Source organism: Spermophilus citellus (genome assembly GCF_964194105.1).
Source record: "Spermophilus citellus genome assembly, chromosome: 8".
Lineage (NCBI taxonomy): Eukaryota > Metazoa > Chordata > Mammalia > Rodentia > Sciuridae > Spermophilus > Spermophilus citellus.
In genome coordinates this window covers 31,816,202-31,836,964 of record NC_138189.1, presented here as the reverse complement: position 1 = coordinate 31,836,964, position 20,763 = coordinate 31,816,202, and the positions used below count along the sequence as shown (strand labels likewise).

General features: G+C 37.2%; 1 protein-coding gene and 1 pseudogene across 2 annotated transcripts; both read left to right on the top strand.

Annotated features, from left to right (window-relative positions):
* Window positions 1-224: 224 nt before the first annotated feature.
* Window positions 225-543, top strand: LOC308655055 (cytochrome b-c1 complex subunit 7-like). Its single transcript, XM_081304829.1, has one exon. The coding sequence runs from the start codon at window positions 270-272 to the stop codon at window positions 507-509; it is 240 nt and encodes a 79-aa protein (XP_081160955.1). The 5' UTR covers window positions 225-269; the 3' UTR covers window positions 510-543.
* Window positions 544-7,036: 6,493 nt separating this feature from the next.
* On the top strand, window positions 7,037-7,529 carry LOC308655031 (large ribosomal subunit protein uL11-like; annotated as a pseudogene). The gene has a single exon. The product of its transcript is annotated as a large ribosomal subunit protein uL11-like (transcript).
* Window positions 7,530-20,763: the final 13,234 nt, after the last annotated feature.

Genomic DNA, 20,763 nt, shown 5'->3' with positions numbered 1-20,763 from the left:
GCTCGCCTGGCATGCGTGCGGCCTGGGTTCGATCCTCAGCACCACATACAAAGAAAGATGTTGTGTCTGCTGAAAACTAAAAAAATAAATAAATATTAAAATTCTCTCTCCTCTCTCTCGCTCTCGCTCTCTCTTTAAAAAAAAAAAAAAAAAAAAAAAAAAACTTAAAAAAAAAAAAAAAAGAATGGCGTCAAGGCTGCTGTTGCAGCATCAGGCCCGGTATTCCAAAATGGTATTACAATGCTGCAGGATTCAATAAACTAGGCTTAATGCGAGAAGATACGATATATGAGGATGAAGATGTAAAAGAAGCCAGAAGAAGGCTTCCTGAGGACCTTTATGATGATAGGATGTTTCGCATTAAGAGAACACTGGACCTGACCATGAGGCAACAGATCTTGCCTGAAGAGCAGTGGACAAAATATGAGGAGGATAAATTCTATCTTGAACCATATCTCAAAGAGGTTATTTGGGAAAGAAAAGAAAGAGAAGAATGGGAAATGAAGTAATCATGTAGTTGAAATCGTGGATACAGCTGTCCTCATAATATTTTTATGAAGTCGGTTAAATCTGAAACATACAATTTAAAAATTATTTCATCTGCATATATATTACTTTAAATAAATGTCTATCATAATAAAAAAAAATTAAGAGAGGGCTGGGTGCAGTTTCACACACCAGTAATTTTAGGGACTTGAGAGGCTAAAGCAGGAAGATTGCAAGATTCAAGACCAGCCTCAGCAATTTACAGGCTCTATCTCAAAAGAAAAAAGAAAACATTTTAAAAAGGCTGAAGGACTGGGGTTGTAGTATGTGTACGGCACTGGGTTTGATCCTCAGCACCATATAAAAATAAATAAAATAAAATAAGTTTATTATATCCAACTGCAACTAAAAAAAAGTCTGAGATGTGAAGATAAAATCTAAATCCCTCAATCCCAGCCACCAAATCCTGTTACTCCTGCAGGAATGGACCTGAAATAGGCCTCAAACCTAAGTCTTCTGAGGGATGCTCTTGAGAAGTAGACCTTTGTTTGACCCAGTTTCACTGTGTGTAAATGGATAGGCATGAGGCAGTCTCCAAACTTGAAAGGGTGGAAATGTGATTGCCAAAGAGTATCTAAAAAGAAAAAGAAAAAAATCTTGAGAATGCCAAGGATGGCTTCCTCATTACTAGGATAATCCTCCTCTGTTATATGATAAATTCACACTTCTATATCTTTGTGAGGGATTTTATAGGAAGCCATACCTCAGGCTGGAAGCATATTGTAGTAGCTTCCAGGTTTATGTCACTCTAAATTTTCATGTAGTGACTGAGGGTGTAGCTTGGTGATAGAGCAGATACTTCGCATGCACAAGACCCTACGTTCAATCCCCAATGTACACATGTGGGTGAGCATGCACACATGCACACGCAAAGTCAACAAGTATGGTTACAGGATATAAATTTTCCTTACCGGCAAAGGATATGATTTGGGGGGCAGGTTGCTAAAGAGCAAACCCAGTGCCTATTGACATTTGACAAGTTTTGTCTGCTATTTGAGACAATCACACTCTTCCAAGTACATCCTACTTCCAGTGATGGTGAAACCATTGGCCCATATAACCATTCTCTTTCATTTATCTGTGTCTGTACAACCCAACTCAAATGTTCTTCTTTATATAAAATTTTCCTGATGTCCCAAACACAATGAACTGCTTCTTCCTCAATCCCCCAGCAATTTGCATACGTCTCTCTCACTCGTTCGCAATAGTAACTATTCATTGGTGTACATCTTCACTAGAACTGTGAGCTCTTTTCCCCTAAAAAAGCAGCAGATGTACTCACAGTAATTAGAAAGTGTTTTTTTTTTTTTAAGAGAAAGAGAGAGGGTTTTTTTAATATTTATTTTTCAGTTTTCGGTGAACACAACATCTTTATTTTATTTTTATGTGGTGCTGAGGATCGAACCCAGTGCATGCCAGACGAGCACATTACCACTTGAGCCACATCCCCAGCCCTAGAAAATGTTTCTTACACATTGAAATGTAGTATACCCACTTTCAAGTACCTTCCTATCTCACAATTTCCCTGTTGGTTGTACTTACTTCCATTCTACAAGAATGGACTTGAGAAATTACTCTCCCTCCATGGCCACAGTTAATTAACCATGGTTGGATATCTTTATCCAGTTAGCCCCTTCCTGAAAAATATCAGACTTGGGACAAAGGCTATTAGTAAAATCAAAATGGAAATAATAAACAAGAAAAAAAAACAGCACAATTTGCATCACAGACAACAGGCTGGTTTCTAAAATATATAAACACTTAGAAGTCAATAGGGAAACCACTAGCCAGGTGTAGTGCTAGTACAAGCCTGTAATGCTAGCTACTCAGGCAACTGAGGCAGGAGGATTGCAAGTTTGAGGCCAGTCCCAGAAACTTAGCAAGACTCTGTCTCAGTAAAAAACAGTAGTTGTTTGGTATAACTCAGTGGTAGAGCACCCCTGGATTCAATCCCCATTACCACAAAAAAAAAAGGAAGAGAACAACAACCCAATAGGAAAAAACAGTGGACAAAACATAAAAAGGAAATCTCACAGCAAAAGAAATACAACTTGTTCTTAAGCATATTTTAAATCACATATGTTCCTGAGGTTTTTTTTTTTATTGCAGCATGATTTGTAATAGCAAAACATTGGGGAAACCTAAATGTTCATCAATAGGGAAGTGTTTAAATGCAGGATTACACCAAAACAACAGAATCCTATAATATAAATGAATGATGACATTCTCTAAGTGCTGATGCTTCAAATCTCCAGGATATATTTTCTATGGAAAATATTTGTTATGCTGCCATTGGTGTAAAAAGAAAAATGGAGAGAGGGGAATAGACAGGTAGTTACATAGATAGATTTTACCACAAGTACATAAAATACTTCTGGAAGGAGATGGAACAAACTGTTCCATTGGTTGTCTTTGAGAAAGTGAACTGGGTGACTAAAGGAAAGAGGATGGAGAGATTTTTCACCACACAGTCTTCCCTTGGTATCCCACATGTGATTGTACCAGAACCCTTTGTGGATATCAAAATCCACTCAAGTCCTTTGTATTAAATGACATAATATTTTCATATTATGTAGTCACATCCTTCTCTATGCTTTAAATCACCTCTGATTATCTGCAAAACCTAATACAATGGAAATGCTATGTAAATAATTGCTAAACCGTGTTGTTTAGAGAATAATGACAGGGGGAAAGTCTGTATATATTCAGTCCAAATGTGTGGTTTTTGTTTTTTCTTTTTTGTACTGAGGATCCAACTCAAGGGTGCTCTATCACTGAGCTACAGCACCAGCCCTTTTTAATTTTTATTTTGATACTCAGTCTCACTAAATTGCTGAGGCCAGCCTTGAACTCCTGCCTCAGCCTCCCAAGTCTCTGGGATTGCAGACCAGCATCACCACACCCAGTAATTTTTCTTTTTTTCCTGAATATTTTCAATCTTCAGTTAATATAACTTGCAAGTATGAAGGGTCATTTTGAATCAAATGAATATTTTCTATGTAAAAGTAAATAGCACTTGGACTGGGGTTGTGGCTCAGAGGTAGAGCGCTCGCCTAGCATGCATGAGGCACTGGGTTCAATCTTCAGCACCACAATAGAAAATAAATAAATATATAAAGATTTTATTAAAAAAAAAAGTAAATAGCACCTAAGTGAGCATAAAAGATTTAGGATTCTAGAGAAATTTGGTTTCTTTGCACCACTGAGTCTGTGGGTTTAATTCATGAACTGGGAACAACTGCATTGCACATGGGAACTGGAGAGGAAAGGAAACTGTTTTAAAGAATGAAGCCAACAAAGCAAAAAGATGAAGAGAAAAGACTGGGCTCTGAACAACTTAGTTCCACTCTTTCCTGGTGCCAGCTCCCCTTGGTTTCTTCAAAACATTCTTGTATTCTTATAATAAATCTCCCTCTTTTTTGGCCTAAACTAACTTGAATTGTTTTCTGATAGTTTCATCCAAAAGTATCTATTCTGGTAGTTTTCTGTAAATGCTTGTGGAAATGAAGTGAAAAAAATCTTTGTAATGGAGTTTATTTGGGTTCTCAAATTTTGATTGTACTATTAAAAGGAAAAAGAAAAAAACTATCCAGGCCAGACGCCGTGGTGCACACCTGAACCCAGGCACTCAAGAGGCTGAAACAAAAGGATCTCAAGTTTGAGCCCAGCTTGGGCAACTTGTGAAACCCTATCTCAAAACAAAAAAATAAAAATATGGGAGCATAACTCAGTAGTAGAGCATAACCGGGTTCGATCTGCAATACAAAACAAACAAATAAACAAACCCCTCAATGGAAGGAAGCCAAATCCAAGGCCATTCTGAAAGACTTTCACCCTAAGCTAAGGTGGTGTTGGCTAGTGGAAAACATAAGCTGGACAGGGGACAAGTAATACATCCACCTTTTAGACTTTACTTTTAGTCCCTGCCTAAGAACTTGACTGATCAATTAATGTTTGGTGAAGGCCTATCTGAAAGATAAACTCATGAATTTTGTTAATCAGGATGAAATTTGAGCATTATGGGACATTTTTATTTGTTTGGTTTGGTCTGGTGTGGTTTTGGTAGAAAGGCATTAAGGATGACAATTCCAGGTAAAGATACCTTGGCTATCATTGTTTCAGCATATTCGAGTTTCCAAGGTCTAGGACTACAAAAAACTTTGAGGCTAACTCCTTCAGAAGGTAATGTCCATTTCCTTCTCTATCTATGTTTTCTAACCTACAGATGATACTATCTTCTCCTACTATTTTTGTCATTCTTCCCAGCACCAAATAAGAAGTTCTTAGGAAAATTTCTGGAAGGCCCAGAATTATATTTACAAAGAAACTCCTAGAGTTAATGAAGTTAGATATATTTTGTATGAGCATGGTATCACAATGTATACTCCACGAATTCAGTACAGAAGTTTCATGTATGTTCATATATCTTTTACATAAGGTGAATTTAAACAATGACAAAATTTTATCTGATATGAAATAAGTCAGAAAATAATTGCATTATGAATTACTATAATGTAGAAGAGCACAATTTATTTCTATTTTCATAGTCTTTTATTAATAACCTTTTATAAATAACCTACAAACTTTCCTGAAACAAAAGAAAAATGAATGTTTAAAATTAAAATAAAATTTCATTTGAGTTATGATTGCAATTAATAATTACAACAACAATAGTAGCTAACACATAGCATCTTCTATGTGCCAGGTACAAGTCTAAGCACCTTATTTAATTTAGGGCTGGGAATATAGCTCTGTGGTAGAGCAGTTGCCCAGCAGTGCATGGACCCTGGGTCCAATTCCTAGTACTGAAGAAAACACACACACACACACACACACACACACACATACACACACACACAATTTATTTCTATAAATTCCACAATTTATTTCTATCACTGAAATTCACTGAAATTGAAAGATAGTGTTCTATAAATACTATAAATAGGGCTGGAATTGTAGCTCACTGGTAGAGCACTTGCCTTGCACTTGTGAGGTCCTGGATTCAATCCTTGGCACCACATAAAAATAAATAAAAATAAAGATATTGTATCCATCTACAACTAAAAAAAAATTAAAAAATACTATAAATACTAGGATGTTATTCTCCATTCAACCAATATTTCTTGAAAACTTATTAGGGATTTTATAAAAGTGTAAGACATAGTACTTGGCTGTAATTTATCTGAAATAAGATATAGAAATACAAGTCATCATTGTTGTTATTTTTCTAAGTATATAGTAACATATAAGAATATATATTCCTGTGATTTGTGTTAGAGTCTTGAGGGAGTCCAGTAAATAGCATGCCCAGATTGAAAATAATGGGCAAGCATGCTGAACACAGTAACCTACTCAGGAGCCTAAGGCAGGAGAATCACAAATTCAAGGCCAGCCCGGGCAACTTAGCAAGACCCTGTTTCATAATAAAATTTTAAAAGCACTGGTGGGGTAGCTCAGTGGTAGAGAGCTTGGCTAACATGTGCAAGTCCCTGGGTTCAATGCCCAGTACTGAAAACAAAACAAAAGGTGTGTGTGATGGGGGAGGGGCAAGCATAAAGTAAATTAAAAGTTAAATATCACCTTGAACTGGTAAGGATTAGCTGGAATATACAGTTCATGAGAATCAAACTGACCTGTCACCTGAACTCTGAGATGAGATGAACTCACCCACCCTGTTCCACAGGCAGCACAGGGCCTCATTATGAATTTCATGGAACTGGAGGTACTTTTGCTTTTTTACTTGAGTCCTCCTCCGCCCCCATAAAAAAATAATATTTAAATTTTTATTTTGTGACTACATTGGTATAAATACAAATAAATTATTACATATTAAAACATTTTTTCTCTTTGACTTAAAAGTTCATGTTTTTCTTCTGGTTTTAAAAGAAATTAAAACATTTTCATGAGCCTCTGAAAGTAATATGGACTCTAGACATTGTGTCCACTGTGTCTAATGGAGAAGTTGGCCCCAGGCAGCACACTGGACCAGGTAACTTCAATCCTGGAGGAAAACCTACACTCTGAAAGCAGGCTTCCTCTTAAGAGGAAATGAGACCAAAATGCTAGGTTGTTCTTCCTCTTTTCTCTTTCTCCTTCGTGTGTGTGTGTGTGTGTGTGTGTGTGTGTATGTGTGTGTGTTGCTGGGGATCAAACCCAGGGCCTCTTGTATACTAACCAAGTGCTCTACCACTTACCATATCCCCATCCTCTATTTTTCTTCCTGAATCTACCAAACTGATAAATTATTCTCCCCTCCCTAGGAGTAAAGAGATAGCAAGGAGTTGCATCGTTTCAGCTCACTCCATACGAAAGAAAACTATCAGGAGAGAAAAAGAAACCCTTTCTTAGCAATTATATTCTTATTACTGAAATGGTTGCATTTGGTTTCCACAATTTTATAAGATTACCCGTCTAGCCTCGGAGGACGTCAAAGTGCAACTTTCTTTGGTAGTCCCAAATCCGGGTTTATCCAACACCAGCTGCCTCCACCATGCTGCCCAAGTTCGACCCCGATAAGATCAAAGTTGTGTTCCTGAGGAGCATCTGTGGCAAGATCAGTACCACATCTGCCCAGGCCCCCAAGATCAGCCCCCTGGGTGTATCTCCAAAAAAAAGTTGATGGTGACATTGCCAAAGCAACTGGCAATTGGAAGGGTCTGAGGATCATAGTGAAACTGGCCATTCAGAGCAGACAGGCCCAGACTGAAGTAGTACCTTCTTCCTCTGCCCTGATCATAAAAAAGCCCTCAAGGAGCCACCAGGAGACAAAAAGAAACAGAGAAACATTAAAAACAGTGGAAATATTACTTTCGATGAAATTATCCAACAGATGTGTCACCGATCTTTAGCTAGAGAATTTTCTGGACCTATTTAAGGAGATTCTGGGGACTGCCCAGTCTGTGGGCTGTAATGTCGATGGCCACCACCCTCATGACATCATAGATGACCTCAGTAGTGGTGCAGTAGAGTCCCCAGCTAGTTAAGAAGTACATGGGAAAATATTTTAATAAAGGATCTTTTGACAACAACAACAACAAAAAAGATTACCCATCTAGCTGGTCACAGTAGTACTTACCTGTGATCCACCAACTCAGGAAGCTAAGGCAGGAGACTCACAAGCTGGAGGCCACTCTCAGTAATTTAGCAAGGCCCTAAACAACTTAGCAAAACCCTGTCTCAAAATAAAAAATAAAAAGGGTTAGGGATGTAGCTCAATGGTAAAGTGCCCCTGAGTTTAATCCCCAGTACTAAAAAAAGGAAGAAGAAAAAATTATCCATCTAACACTTCTTTCTCCAGATTCCTCTACCAGAAAATTTTCTGATTATAACTAAGCTTTCCATGAAGCTATTTCTGCAAGGAAAGAGTGTCTCAAGCAACTGATAAAATACACAATCTGCTGTCTGGTTACATTTCTCATTATAAATTAATAAATTAGCATTCTAGTCTATATATTACTCTCACAGGAGACTGTATGCCTTGAGAATTCATGGATTCATTTAACTTTTTTTTTTCTTTAACTGTTATTGAGCCCAAAAAGTTAAGTTTCAGAATCTGAACTATGTCAGCTTAATCTAAGTTACAACAACCCTACCAGACTTTCTGAGTAACCAATAGGATTTTATTAGCCAGGGGCTGGGGATGTGGCTCAAGCGGTAGCGCGCTTGCCTGGCAGGCGTGCGACCCGGGTTCGATCCTCAGCACCACATACCAACAAAGATGTTGTGTCCGCCGAGAACTAAAAATAAATATTAAAAATTCTCTCTCTCTCTCCTCTCTCACTCTCTCTTAAAAAAAAAAAAAGATTAAAAAAAATTCTCTCTCTCTCCCCTCTCTCACTCTAAAAAAAAAAAAAAAAAAAAAAAAGATTTTATTAGCTGAAGTTCAATTCTTCCATTCTCTAACAATAGCACTTCCCACTGTCCCCAGACTGCCTATCATAATCTCAAATCCTCAAATTAGTCAAGAGGGTGGGAGAAGAAACACTAAAGCAAAATTTTTCTGTAGCTATTGTTTTCTTCCAGTTCTATTCAATGACAAGTTATTAAAAATACATGGCTTTTCTCCATGGCTCATAATTAGGGAAGGGTTAGTCATTAGCAGTTAGTTCTTTATAAAATAAATCGTATCTTTTATGAAAAATTGTCTCTTAGAAATTTTCATGAGGGGTTTCTTTGTTTTGGTTTTGGTTTTTTTGTTTGTTTGCTTTATAGTACTAGAGATTGAACCCAGGGGCACTCTACGATTGGGCCACATCCCCAATTCTATTTATTTATGTATGTATGTATGTATTTATTTATTCATTCATTCATTCATTCATTCACTTATGATAAAAAGCAGGGTCTCACTAAGTTGCTGAGGGTCTCGCTAAATTGCCCAGGTAGGTCTTGAATTTAACAATCCTCCTGTCTCTGTTACTCCTCCTCCTGAGTCACTGGGATTATCATTATCATCAGCACACTGGGCTTCATTTGTTTTTAAAAAACCTCCATGGCCAGACAATGTATCATCTTGAATGACACAAGAGAGGACTGGTGATATAATAAAGGTTGGAATGGAACATCTTAATACTTTTATCTTTTCTTCAAACAGAGCCACTGAAGTGCCAGCCAGTTATGTGCTTAACCTAATTGAAAGTTGGAAAGCATTATCTAGCTGTGTGTCCAGAAGAAGGAAACAGATTCCTTTGAACACTTATTAATCTCTGTCTCAATAACTGAGATTAAATTATTCCCATTTTCAGAAGAAACTGAGGCTCAGAGAGAATAAATAACTTGTCAAAGTCACACAACTAGAAATCATGATATAATGTAGTCATGATTCAAACTCAGGTCTGGTCAATAAAGATTTCTTGATTTCCCCTGTGAATTGGCATTGAGAGTACAACCAGGGTCTGCCCTTGAAAAATTCCATCCACTTCCTGCCACTGTGCCAGTAAGCCTACCTCCACTACCAACCCAGCCCTTGGTTCAGTGGAAGAGACTTAGCTCCTCCTTTTTCTACGCTATAGACCACACCCCTACCCTTTATTCTTCTCTTTTTTTTTTTTTAACATTTTATTTTGAAATAAGTTTACACTTACAAAAAAAAAGTCACAAAAACCATTGTGAGTTCATGTATACCCTTCACATAGCTTCCTCTATCATTAACAACTTGCATAACCACAGTGCAATTATTAAAACCAGCACATTAACATGGCTAAAATACAATTAACTGAACTGTACAACTTATTCAGATTTTGCCACTTTTTCTCCTAATGCACTTTTTCTGTTTCAGGACCCAATCTGGAATCCCACACGACATTTGATGATGTGTTTCCTTAGTCTGCGCCAATCTATAATTGTTCCTCAGCCTTCCTTGATTTTCATGACCTTGATACTTTTGATGAGTTTTATTACAGTCTCTGGCTTACGATGGCTCAACTTGTAATTTTTCACCTTTAAGATGGTGAGAAAATGATCCACAGTCAGAAAAAAAAAATTGTATTTTGGATTTTCATCTTTTCTTAAGCTGGTGATATGTGGTAGAATGAAATCCTGGGATGTAGCAGCAGGTGAAGTTCCCATTCAGCCACATGGTATTGGGGGAGGGACAGACCACCAACACTCTATCTAGTACTGTGTTGCTAAGGTAAGATATTCAGAAAGTTAGATGAATTACACACATTTTCAACTTAAAATACTTCCAACTTTTATGTATGAGAGTTCACCAGAGAAACAGAATCAATAGAATATGTTTATATTTGAATATTGATTTATTAGGAAATGGAGTCACAAATTCAGAGTGAAATTTTCCACAATGACTGTCTGCAAGCTGAATAACCAGGTAAGTCAGTAGCATGGCTCAGTCCAAAAAAACAAAAAGCTCAAAACCAGCAAGATTGTTATAGTGTAGTCCCCAGTTGAAGGCCAAAGGCTCAGAGCCACCAGAGGACTGCTGGGGCAAGTTCTAGTTCAAAGGCTGAAAAACCAGACTCTGATGTCTAAGGACAGAAGGAAGAACCAGAGTTTCCCCATTCTTGACCTTTCCTGTTCTATCTGAGCCCCATCCCCCACCCACACTAAGGATCTATCCCACTCATTTGCTGACTCACATGCCAGTCTTCCCTGGGAACACTCTTACAGACACACCCTGAAGTTATCCAGGCATTCCTTAATCCAGTCAAGTTAACACCCCAAATTAACCATCATGGATGGGCTATCCAGATGTTACCAGCCTGAGTTCAGGAGCATCTGTAGTCATTTTGCAAAATGTTTCTCAATTTGGTTTCTCTGGTATTTTCTTGTAATTAGACTTAAATCATGAATTGTTGGCAAAAATATCACAGAAGCAATACTGTGTTCTCAACAGATGATATCAGAGGTCAGTGTCTTATTTGGTGATATTAGTCTTGATCACAGGGTTAAGCTGATATTTACCAGGCAGTAAAATTACTGGTGTTTCTTTTGTATTGATATAAATATCTTGAAGGAGATACTTTGATATTATGAAAAAATGCTGTTCTTAAACTTTCCACCAATTTTTTAAAATTTATTTTAATTAGGTATATATTATATCAGAATGCATTTTGATTCATTGTACACAATTGCAGCACAACTTTACATTTCTATGATTGTACATGATGTAGCATCACACCATATGTACAGTCATACATGTACCTAGGGTAATGATGTCCACCATCTTTCCTACCCTCATGCCCTCCCTTCCCATTTGCCCCATCAAAGTTCCTCCATTTTTTCCCATGTCCCCCCCCCCCCACCCATCCACTTATCAGAGAGAATGTTTGGCATTTGGGCTTTTGGGATTGGCTTACTTCATTTAGCATGATGTTCTCCATCTCCACCCATTTACCTGCAAATGCCCCAAAATTTTATTCTCTTTTAATGCTGAGTTTCTTTATCCATTCATCTATTAAAGGACATCTAGTTTGCTTCCATGAATTCAACAAAGCAGCAGGATATAAAATCGATACCCATAAATCAAATGTATATCTATTCTTCAGTGATGAATCCTCTGAAAGAGAAATTAGGAAAACTACCTTATTCACAATAGCCTTAAAAAAAAAAAAAAACTTGAGAATCAACTTAACAAAAGAGGTGAAAGACCTCTACAATGAAAACTCAGAACACTAAAGAAAGAAATTGAAGAGACTTTAGAAGATGGAAAGATCTCCCATGCTCTTGGATAGCCTAGCACCTGGGAGGCACTGGGTTCAATCCTCAACACCATATAAAAGTAAATAAATAAAATGAAGGTATTGTGTTCAAGTACAACTAAAAAATAAAAAAGATTCAGTGGTAGACGGTGATATCAATGGTGGAGAGGAGTGGCAGAGGGAGGGGGCAAGTAAAGATTGAACATGTTAATAGCAATAAAAGCAAATCATGTTTACATATGAGAATTAGAGTTGTGGGAGGGAATGTAATTCTGTTATATTTCCTTGCTCAAGTTTCATACCAGATGCACTGATCCATGAAGGATTTGTATCATAGTAGATGAGACAGCATTCTGCTCTGAACTAAAAGTGATTTTTTTTTGGAGGGGCGGGGTGCTGGGGATTGAACCCAGAGGTGCTTTACCACTGAGCCACATTCCTAGCCCTTTTTATTTTTTATTTTAAGACAGGGTCTCACTAAGTTGTTTAGGGCCTTGGTAAATTGCTGAGGGTGCCTCAAACTTCCAATCTTCTTGCCTTACCCTTCTAAACGGCTGGGATTATAGGCATGTGCCCTATGCCCAGCTAAAAAGGATTCTTTAGAAACATAACCTGCTTACCAATACCTGTCTTTGACTCATATTCTACTTTCAATAAAGCATGAAAGTGAAAAACTTGCTGCTCCTGTTGTGGAAAAGTGTCTTCAGATTTAGACTCCCCTCTGGTTGGACGCCTGTGTCGGTGTTGGTAAAGGAGAGGCATCTGCATGTCTCCTGCAGTGAGCAAAGGACTGTCTCCTTGTTTGCTTCAAAGGCTTTCTGACTTAGTACATTTCAAAAAAGCAGGGAGAATGTTCCTTACATGTGTATTAGCTTCCTTCAGTTTGGCTTTTATTCATAAGTGGAAAATCAAATATTCCTTGTAAGTAAGTATCTGAAGTACATTTGAATAACAGACTTCTCAGAAATTTTGTTCTTCCCATTCTCCAAGTCAGCTGTTTCTTGGATCTTGTGTGTCTCTTTAAAAGGATTCTTTTGAAATGCCCTGAATGAATCTTTTAGATCACTTTGAAAAAGAAAAAAAAAAATGACTTTATGGATGGGTGTGCTATTTTATCCAACTCAAGTTTATTGTTATTAGCAACAAATAATCAAAGCAATACTCTTAAGAATATCAAAGTGTGCTGGGGTTGTGGCTCAGCAGTACAGCGCTTGCCTCGCACGTGCATGTAAGACCCTGGGTTCGATCCTCAGCACTACATAAAAATAAATAAGTGAAATAAAAGTATTGTGTCCAACTACAACTAAAAAATAAATATTTTTAAAAAAAGAATATCAAAGGATGTTTAAATAAAAAAATTTCAGGAGTCTTGTTAAGGAAGTCAGGGTCTAACTTAACATGATAAAGATTTGGGCCTACTTTTTCCTCTATTAGACACAGGGTCTCTGGTCTAATTCCTAGGTCCCTGATCCACTTTGAGTTGAGTTTTGTGCATGGTGAGAGATAGGGGTTTATTTTCATTTTGTGGCATATGGATTTCTAGTTCTCCCCGTACCATTTGTTGAAGAGGCTATCTTTTCTCCAATGTATGTTTTTGGCACCTTTGTCTAGTATGAAATAACCAAACCATATTTATGTGAGTTTGTCTCTTTGTATCAGTCAAGGTTCTCTAAAGAAACAGCACCAATTAGAATTATAAGGAGAAAGATTTTTTTTTTATATATATAAGGAGAAAGATTAGTCACATCCCTAGTCCTTTTTGTTTATATTTTATTAAGACAGGGCCTAGCTAAGTTACTTAGGGCCTCACTAAATTGCTGAGGCTGGCTTTTCAAATCGTGATCCTCCTGCCCAGAAAGATATTTGAGGGAAATTTTAGAGGAAATGGTTTATAAGACTATGGAGGTGAGAAGTCTCACAAAAGGTCACTGCATGTTGGGGAACAACGAGAGCCAATAGTGTGGCCCAGTCCAAGTTTTAAAAACATCAGAACCAGGGACTGGGATTGTAGCTCAGTGGTAGAGTACTTGCCTAGCACGTGAGATGCACTTAATTCAATCCTCAGCACTATATAAAAACAAATAAATAAAGCAAATATATTGTGTCCATTTACAACTAAAAATAATTCTTTAAAAATCAGAACCAGAGGCTGGGGGTGGTAGAGCACTTGCCTAGTGTGAGAGAGTCCCTGGTTTCCATCCCCAGCACCAAAAATAATAAATCAGAACCAGGACAGCCAGTGGTGTAACTCTTAGTCTGAGGCCAAATACCTGCAATCCTGGATGACCTCTAATACAAGTTCCAGAATCTCAAAGCCAAAGAACTGAAATTCTGACATCTAAGAGCAAGAGATAGATGTCCCAGTTCCAGAAGAGAGGGTGAATTTGCCTTTCCTCTGCCTTACTGTTCTATCCAGACCCTGATCTCATTGAATTGTGCCAGATCTTCTTCATCCAGTCACTGATTCAATTGCCAATCTCTCTTAAAACACTTCCCAGACATACCCAGAAATGATGCTTCACCAACTATGCAGGAAACTTTAATCCTGTCAAAGTGACACCTCAAATTAGCCTGCACTCTCTTCCCATTCTGTGGTTTCTTGCTACTTTTCTGACTGATCCTTGTTGGAAGATTTTTTTTTTTTTTTTTTTTTGCACAGGAAATTGAACCCAAGGGTGCTTTACCACTGAGCTACATCCCCAGTTCTTTACTTATTTTGAGACAGGGTCTCACTAAGTTGCTGGGAATCTTGCTAAATTATTGAGACTGGCCTTGAACTTGAGATTCTCCTGCCTCAGCCTCACAAATTGCTAGGATTACAGGAATGCCCCATTGCACCCAATGCAAATTCCTCTTCTTATCCCTTAAACATTGATTCTTCCCTGATTCTTTCATCAACTTATTCTCTCCATCTGCACTCCCCAGTTTCATGAGTAATCTCATTGTAGCTAATGACTTAATTATCACATATATAAAAATGACTCTAAAATCTGGAAGCATAATTTAGCTTTGTCCAGTGGCACTAGAATCATATATGTAAGTGTTTTTTAGTCAATCTTCATTAAACACCCTGAAAAAAATTCAGGTAAACAAGTTCAATAATGGTAGTTCTATGTAATGTTTTGAGGAAACTCCATACTGTTTATTATAATGGATGTACTAATTTTCATCCTACTAATAAGGTACAAGGATTTCCTATTCTCCACATTCTCTCTGGTTTGTTATCTTTCTTTCTTTCTTTTTGTAATAACTGTTCTAAAAGGAGTGAGGGGATACCTCACTGTGGCTTTTGTTTGCATTTCTCTGATGATTAGGTATGTGGAGCATTTTCATGTAACTATTGGTAATTTGTATATCTTCTTTTATAAATTCCTATATAAATGTATTTTTGTCTTTTTTATATCTGGTCATTTGTTTTTCCTACTGTTCAATTATTTGGGTATTAACTCCTTATCAATCAGATAGGTGGTTTGCAAATATTTTCTCCTATTTCATAACTAGTCTCTTAACTTATTATTATTTGATGGGATGTACAGAACCTTTAAGTTTAATGTAATTACATTTGTCTATTTTTTGTTGATGTTGTGCTTTTGGGTTCATATCCCCCCAAAAATATCACTGTCTGGACTGTGTATGCTGATGCACATCTGTAATCCCAGCTACTCTGGAGGTTGAGGCAGGAGAATTACCAATTCAAGGCTAACCCCAGCAATTTAGCAAAACTCTAGCCAGGCATGGTGGTGCATGCCTGTAATCCCAGAGGCTCAGGAGGCAGAGGCAGGAGGATCACATGTTTAAAGCAAGACTCAGCAACTTAACAAGGCACTAAGCAATTTAGTGAGACCCTTTCTCAAAACAAAAAAATAAAAAGGGCTGGGGATGTGACTCAGTAATAAAGCACTCCTCGGTTCAATCCCTGATACCAAGAAAGAAAAAAGGGCAGGGAGTGGTTAAGGGATATAGTTCAATATCCAGAGCCATAAAATTAAATAAATCAAAATTAAATTAAAAATTTAAAAATAAAAAGGGTCGTCAGGCATAAAAAGGCAAATATATAGATGTCATTTATATGTGGAATCTAAAATACTTGAAATCATAGAACAGAGTGAAATGGTGACTACCAGGGGATAGGGACATGGAGGTTAAGGAGATGTTGCAAATTTTCAGTTAGTATGAGATATTCTGGAGATTTATTGTACAACTTGGTGTCTGAAGTTATAATATTGTATCCTGTTTTGAAAGTTGATAAGAAAGAAGGTTTTAAGCATCTCACCACAAAAAATAAATGTTAATTAGCTTGATTAAGCCATTCCACAATGTGTACATATTTTAAAACATCATGCTGTACATGATAAATGCATGTAATTCTTATGTCTATTTAAAAAATGATATTGAAATTGTATTCATTTGAAAGCTTTGCCACACTTTTTTTAGTATTTTCACTAACTTTCTGATATATTTTTCATCATTCAAGAATTATACCTTTTTAAGTTAGTACTCTATAGTTAAGTCTACCAATAGTTTAAAAAAAAAAAGTGAGAGCTAAAAATGAATTTTACAAATTTATGGCCAATCCACCTGTAAGAACATTCTCTCATATTCCTTTACTTATGATAGTTCTATTGAGATTTTTTTAAACCATATAGAATTCCCTAGAATATTATTAGAATGAGTAACTAGGGTTTATTTCTTTGTTTTGGGGTCTGTCATCTACCTGATTGCATCAAAAATAGTTCTCTTTTGGAAAAGCTCAAAATCTTAACTTAGAACATATATTCAGTGATATTAACAGTCACTGATAAGATGTGACTTGCTCTTTTTATTTTATTTTTTTAGCTGTATGGACCTTTATTTTATTCATTCATTTATATGTGGTGCTGAGAATCGAACCCAGTGCTTCACACATGCTAGGCAAGTGCTCTACCACTGAGCCACAGAATCAGCCCCTGTGACTTGATCTTTTTTTAAATAGTTTTAGTTATGGTGGACACAATACCTTTATTTTATTTAATGTGGTGCAAAGGATCAAACCCAGTGCCTCACACATATTAGGCAAGTGCTCTATCACTGAGCTACAACCCCAGCCTGTGACTTAAACTTTTATAACATTTTTCTTTCTCTCTGGAAAAATAAAAATAAAAAGAGCTAGAAGTGTAGCTCAGTAGTGGAGCATCCCTGGGTTTTATCCCCAATAACACAGAAACAAAATAACAACAACAACACTGTTTGAGTCAATGTCATGGAGCTTTTCCCTGTCTTCTTCTAGTAGTTTTATAGTTTTAGGTCTTACATTTGTCTTATCCATTTTGAAAATGGAGTTGATTTTTGTATATGATGTGAGAAGAGGCTCTAATTTCATTCTACACGTGGATATCCAGTTTCAACAAGTTCATGTCAGAACTGACTGGTTTTCCCTTGGGGTCAGACACAGTGGAATACATCTGTAATCCTAGCTACTCAAGAGCCTGAAGCAGGACGATTGCAAGTTCAAGGCCAACCTGGGTAATTTAACAATATCCTGTATTGAAAATTAAACTAAGGACTGGGAATGCAGTCAGTGGTAGAGCACTTGCCTACCATGCACAATACCATAAATTCAATCCCTAGTACTGCTAAGAAGAAAAGAAAGAGAAGAACTGATTTGCTTCAGTAATTTTAATTTCACACTTTTTTTGTGTGTGTGTTACTCTCTGGGGATTAAACCACTGAGGGGCATGCTACCACTGAGATATATCCCCAGTCCTATTTTTTTTAATTCTGAGACAAGGGCTCCCTAAATTGCTGAGGCTGACTTGGAGCTGACTTGGGACTCTCCTGCCTCAGCCTCCCAAGTCACTGGGATTACGGGTAGGAGCTACTACAGCAAAGTTCAAATGCTTTTTAATACTTCCTTTTCTATTCAATTAGTTTAAGACCTCATATATAAATAAATAATCCTTTTTCATACTTTTTGTTTAATAATATTTCTGAAATGTGACACATACTGTTGAAAACAACACTTGCTCTTATATCTAAATCACATTTGCCTGGTTGGGGATGTAGCTCAGTGATAGAGCAATTGCCCAGCATTTGCAAGGTCCTGGGTTTGAACTTAGCACTGCAAAAAATAAGTAAATAAATCATATTTGCCTAAAATCAATCAGAAATTTTATATAATAAAACTTTCAAAGCAGGAAACCATCTTTCATGGCAATGAACTTCTTACAAGTCCAAACTGCATCTTCTATTTTCTTTAAATCAAAAGTAATTCAGCATGTTTGTATGCCATCTAGGTTGTATATTCCTTTTGGTTCAAGAAGTTAGAAATTTATATATTTAGCTGGGGGAGAGGGTGGCACATGCTCATAAACCCAGCTACTCAGGAGGCTGAGTCAGAAGGATCACAAAGTTCAAGGCCAGCCTAGAAACTTAGTGAGACTCTAACTCAGAATAAAAAAATAAATTAAAAGGGCTGATGATGTAGTACAGTGGTAAAGCACCCCTGGGTTCTATTTCGTGTACACTCCTCCTGCACACACAGAAATTTATATACTTGAGTACTTGTCTAGCATGTGTGGGACCCTGGATTCAACCCATAGTACTGCCAAAATCAATAAGAAAATTATATCTCCAGTGCTTTTTTAATTAAAGTTGCATTGTGTCTCTAACTTGTCCAAGCCAAAGATACACAGGCTTCATCCATGATAGCTCTTTCTTTAATACAAACCTTATATTCTTTATCAGTAGGCAATCAATTTTCAAGTCCCAGAAATTCTAGCTCCTACTCAACCCTGTTTTTCTCTGTAACAGTGCTACTGCTTTATTCTAGGCCATCATTATCTTTTTTGGATCACCACAACTGCCTACTAACTGGTTTCTCTTCTCCAGTCTTGCTTACCCACACATAATTATCTATACCATAAACAAAATATTCTTTCTAAAATGTTAATCTTCCTAGTTCACTTTCCATTAAACTCTTCCTTTGAGGCCTCAAAGGACACTAACAAAAAAGCAAAAAGACAATCCACAGCATAGAAGAAAATTTTGCAAATCATATAACTAAAAGGGACTTACTTCTATAAGAGTTATTGCAACTCAGTAATAAAAATGCAAATAGCTGGGCATGGTGGTTCATGACTGCAATTCCAGCTATTCAGGAGACTAAGGCTGGAGGATCACTAGTTTGAGGCCAGCCTGGGTAATCTAGCAAAACCATCTCAAAATAAAAAATAAAAGGGCTGGGGATGTAGCTCTACAAACACTTTAGCATGCAAGACTCTGGGTTCAATCTCCAGTAAAACAAAAACAAAAATCAATCAAACAAACAAAAAAGAATCCCACAAATAACCCAATTTAAAAATGGGCAAAGAATCTAAAAAGGCACTGCTAAAAAGAAAATATATAAACAAACCATAAGCACATGAAAAGGTGTTCAACATCATTAATCACCAGGGTAACTAATATTAGCTATGTGCTTCTGATGCTTTAATATTTGTGGGACTTGCTTATTCTGGAGTGACTGCCCTTCCCAAGATTAGCCAGTTCCCAAAGATAGCAAAGGACTTGCCTCTGAGCATAACTTTTATATGCAAATCAACCCATTGATAAGCTACACAAATCCATTAGAGTGCTCTTACACTTCAGGCCACATTTCCCTTCCCTAATCACCCTCAGGGAAGGATACCAAAAAAATAGGTGAAGGGCTGGGGATGTGGCTCGCCCGGGTTCGATCCTCAGCACCACATACCAACAAAGATGTTGTGTCCGCCGAGAACTAAAAAATAAATATTAAAAATTCTCTCTCTCTCTCTCCTCTCTCACTCTCTCTTTAAAAAAAAAAATAGGTGAAGTCCCTAAACCTCAGAGTCCACTGAAATTACTCAAACTAGCCTATTCTATGCCAGATGAGGTGATGCTCATCTATAATCCTAGCAACTGAGGAGGCTTAGGCAGTAGGATCACAAGTTCAAAGCAAGCCTGGGCAAAATAAAAAGAGCTGGGATATAGCTCAGTGGTAGAGTTCCCATTGGTTCAATCCCACAATAATAATAATAATAATAATAATAATAATAATAATAATAATCTGCAACATGAATGAGCCTTGAAAAATATTATGCTAAGTGAAAGAAACCATTGGAATACTTGAATCTATAAGAACAAAGTAGAATGATAATTGGTAAGGAATGGGAGTTGGGTGACAAGGGGTAACAAATAAGGGGTACGGGTTTTGAAGGGGATGAGGAAAACATTCTAAAATTGATTGTGGTCATAAATGCATGATTCTACAAATAGACTAAAAGCCATTGAATTAAACGCTTTTGTGTGTGTGTGTGTGTGTGTGGCACTGGGAATAATACTCGGCTTCTCAAATGCTAGTTAAGTCCTCTACCACCGAGCTATACTTCCAGCCCAAATTGAGTACTTCAAATGGCTGATATGTATGGTTTAATATATTTCTCTTACTCCTTTTTTTTTTTTTTTGGTACCAGGATTGAACCCAGGGGTGCTCTATGACTGAGCTATATATCCCCAGCCCTTTTTATTTTTAATTTTGAGACAGGGTCTCACTATGTTGTTGAGGCTGGCCTCAAACTTTCGAGCCTCCTGAGTTACTGGGATTACAGACATGTGCCACCATGCCCAAATGAAGAACGTTTTTTAAAATACTTTTATTGAGTTATAATTCACAACCCAGCTGGGTATGGTGGTGCATGCCTCTAATCCAAGCAACTTGGGAGTCTGAGAAGAGAGGATGGCAAGTTTGAGGACAGCCTGGGCAATTTAGCAAGGTCCTAACCAATTTAGCAAGAATCTGTCTCAAAATAAAAATTAAGGCCAGTTGCAGTGGCAAATGGCTGAGGCAGGAGGATTGCCAGTTCAAAGCCAGCCTCAGCAACTTAGCAAAGCCCTAAGCAACTCAGCGAGACCCTGTCTCTAAACATGTAACGTATATATGGGCTGGGAATGTGGCTCAGTGGTTAAGCACCCCTGGGTTCAATCCCCAGTATGTATGTATAAATTAATTAATTCTTTAATGGCTCCCCCTTGCCCTTAAATAGAAACTAAAGAATAAAATGAGTAGGGC

What these genes read in the sequence shown, in the direction of transcription:
- LOC308655055 (XM_081304829.1), top strand. Translation starts at nt 270, where the DNA reads ATGCGAGAAGATACGATATATGAGGATGAAGATGTAAAAGAAGCCAGA.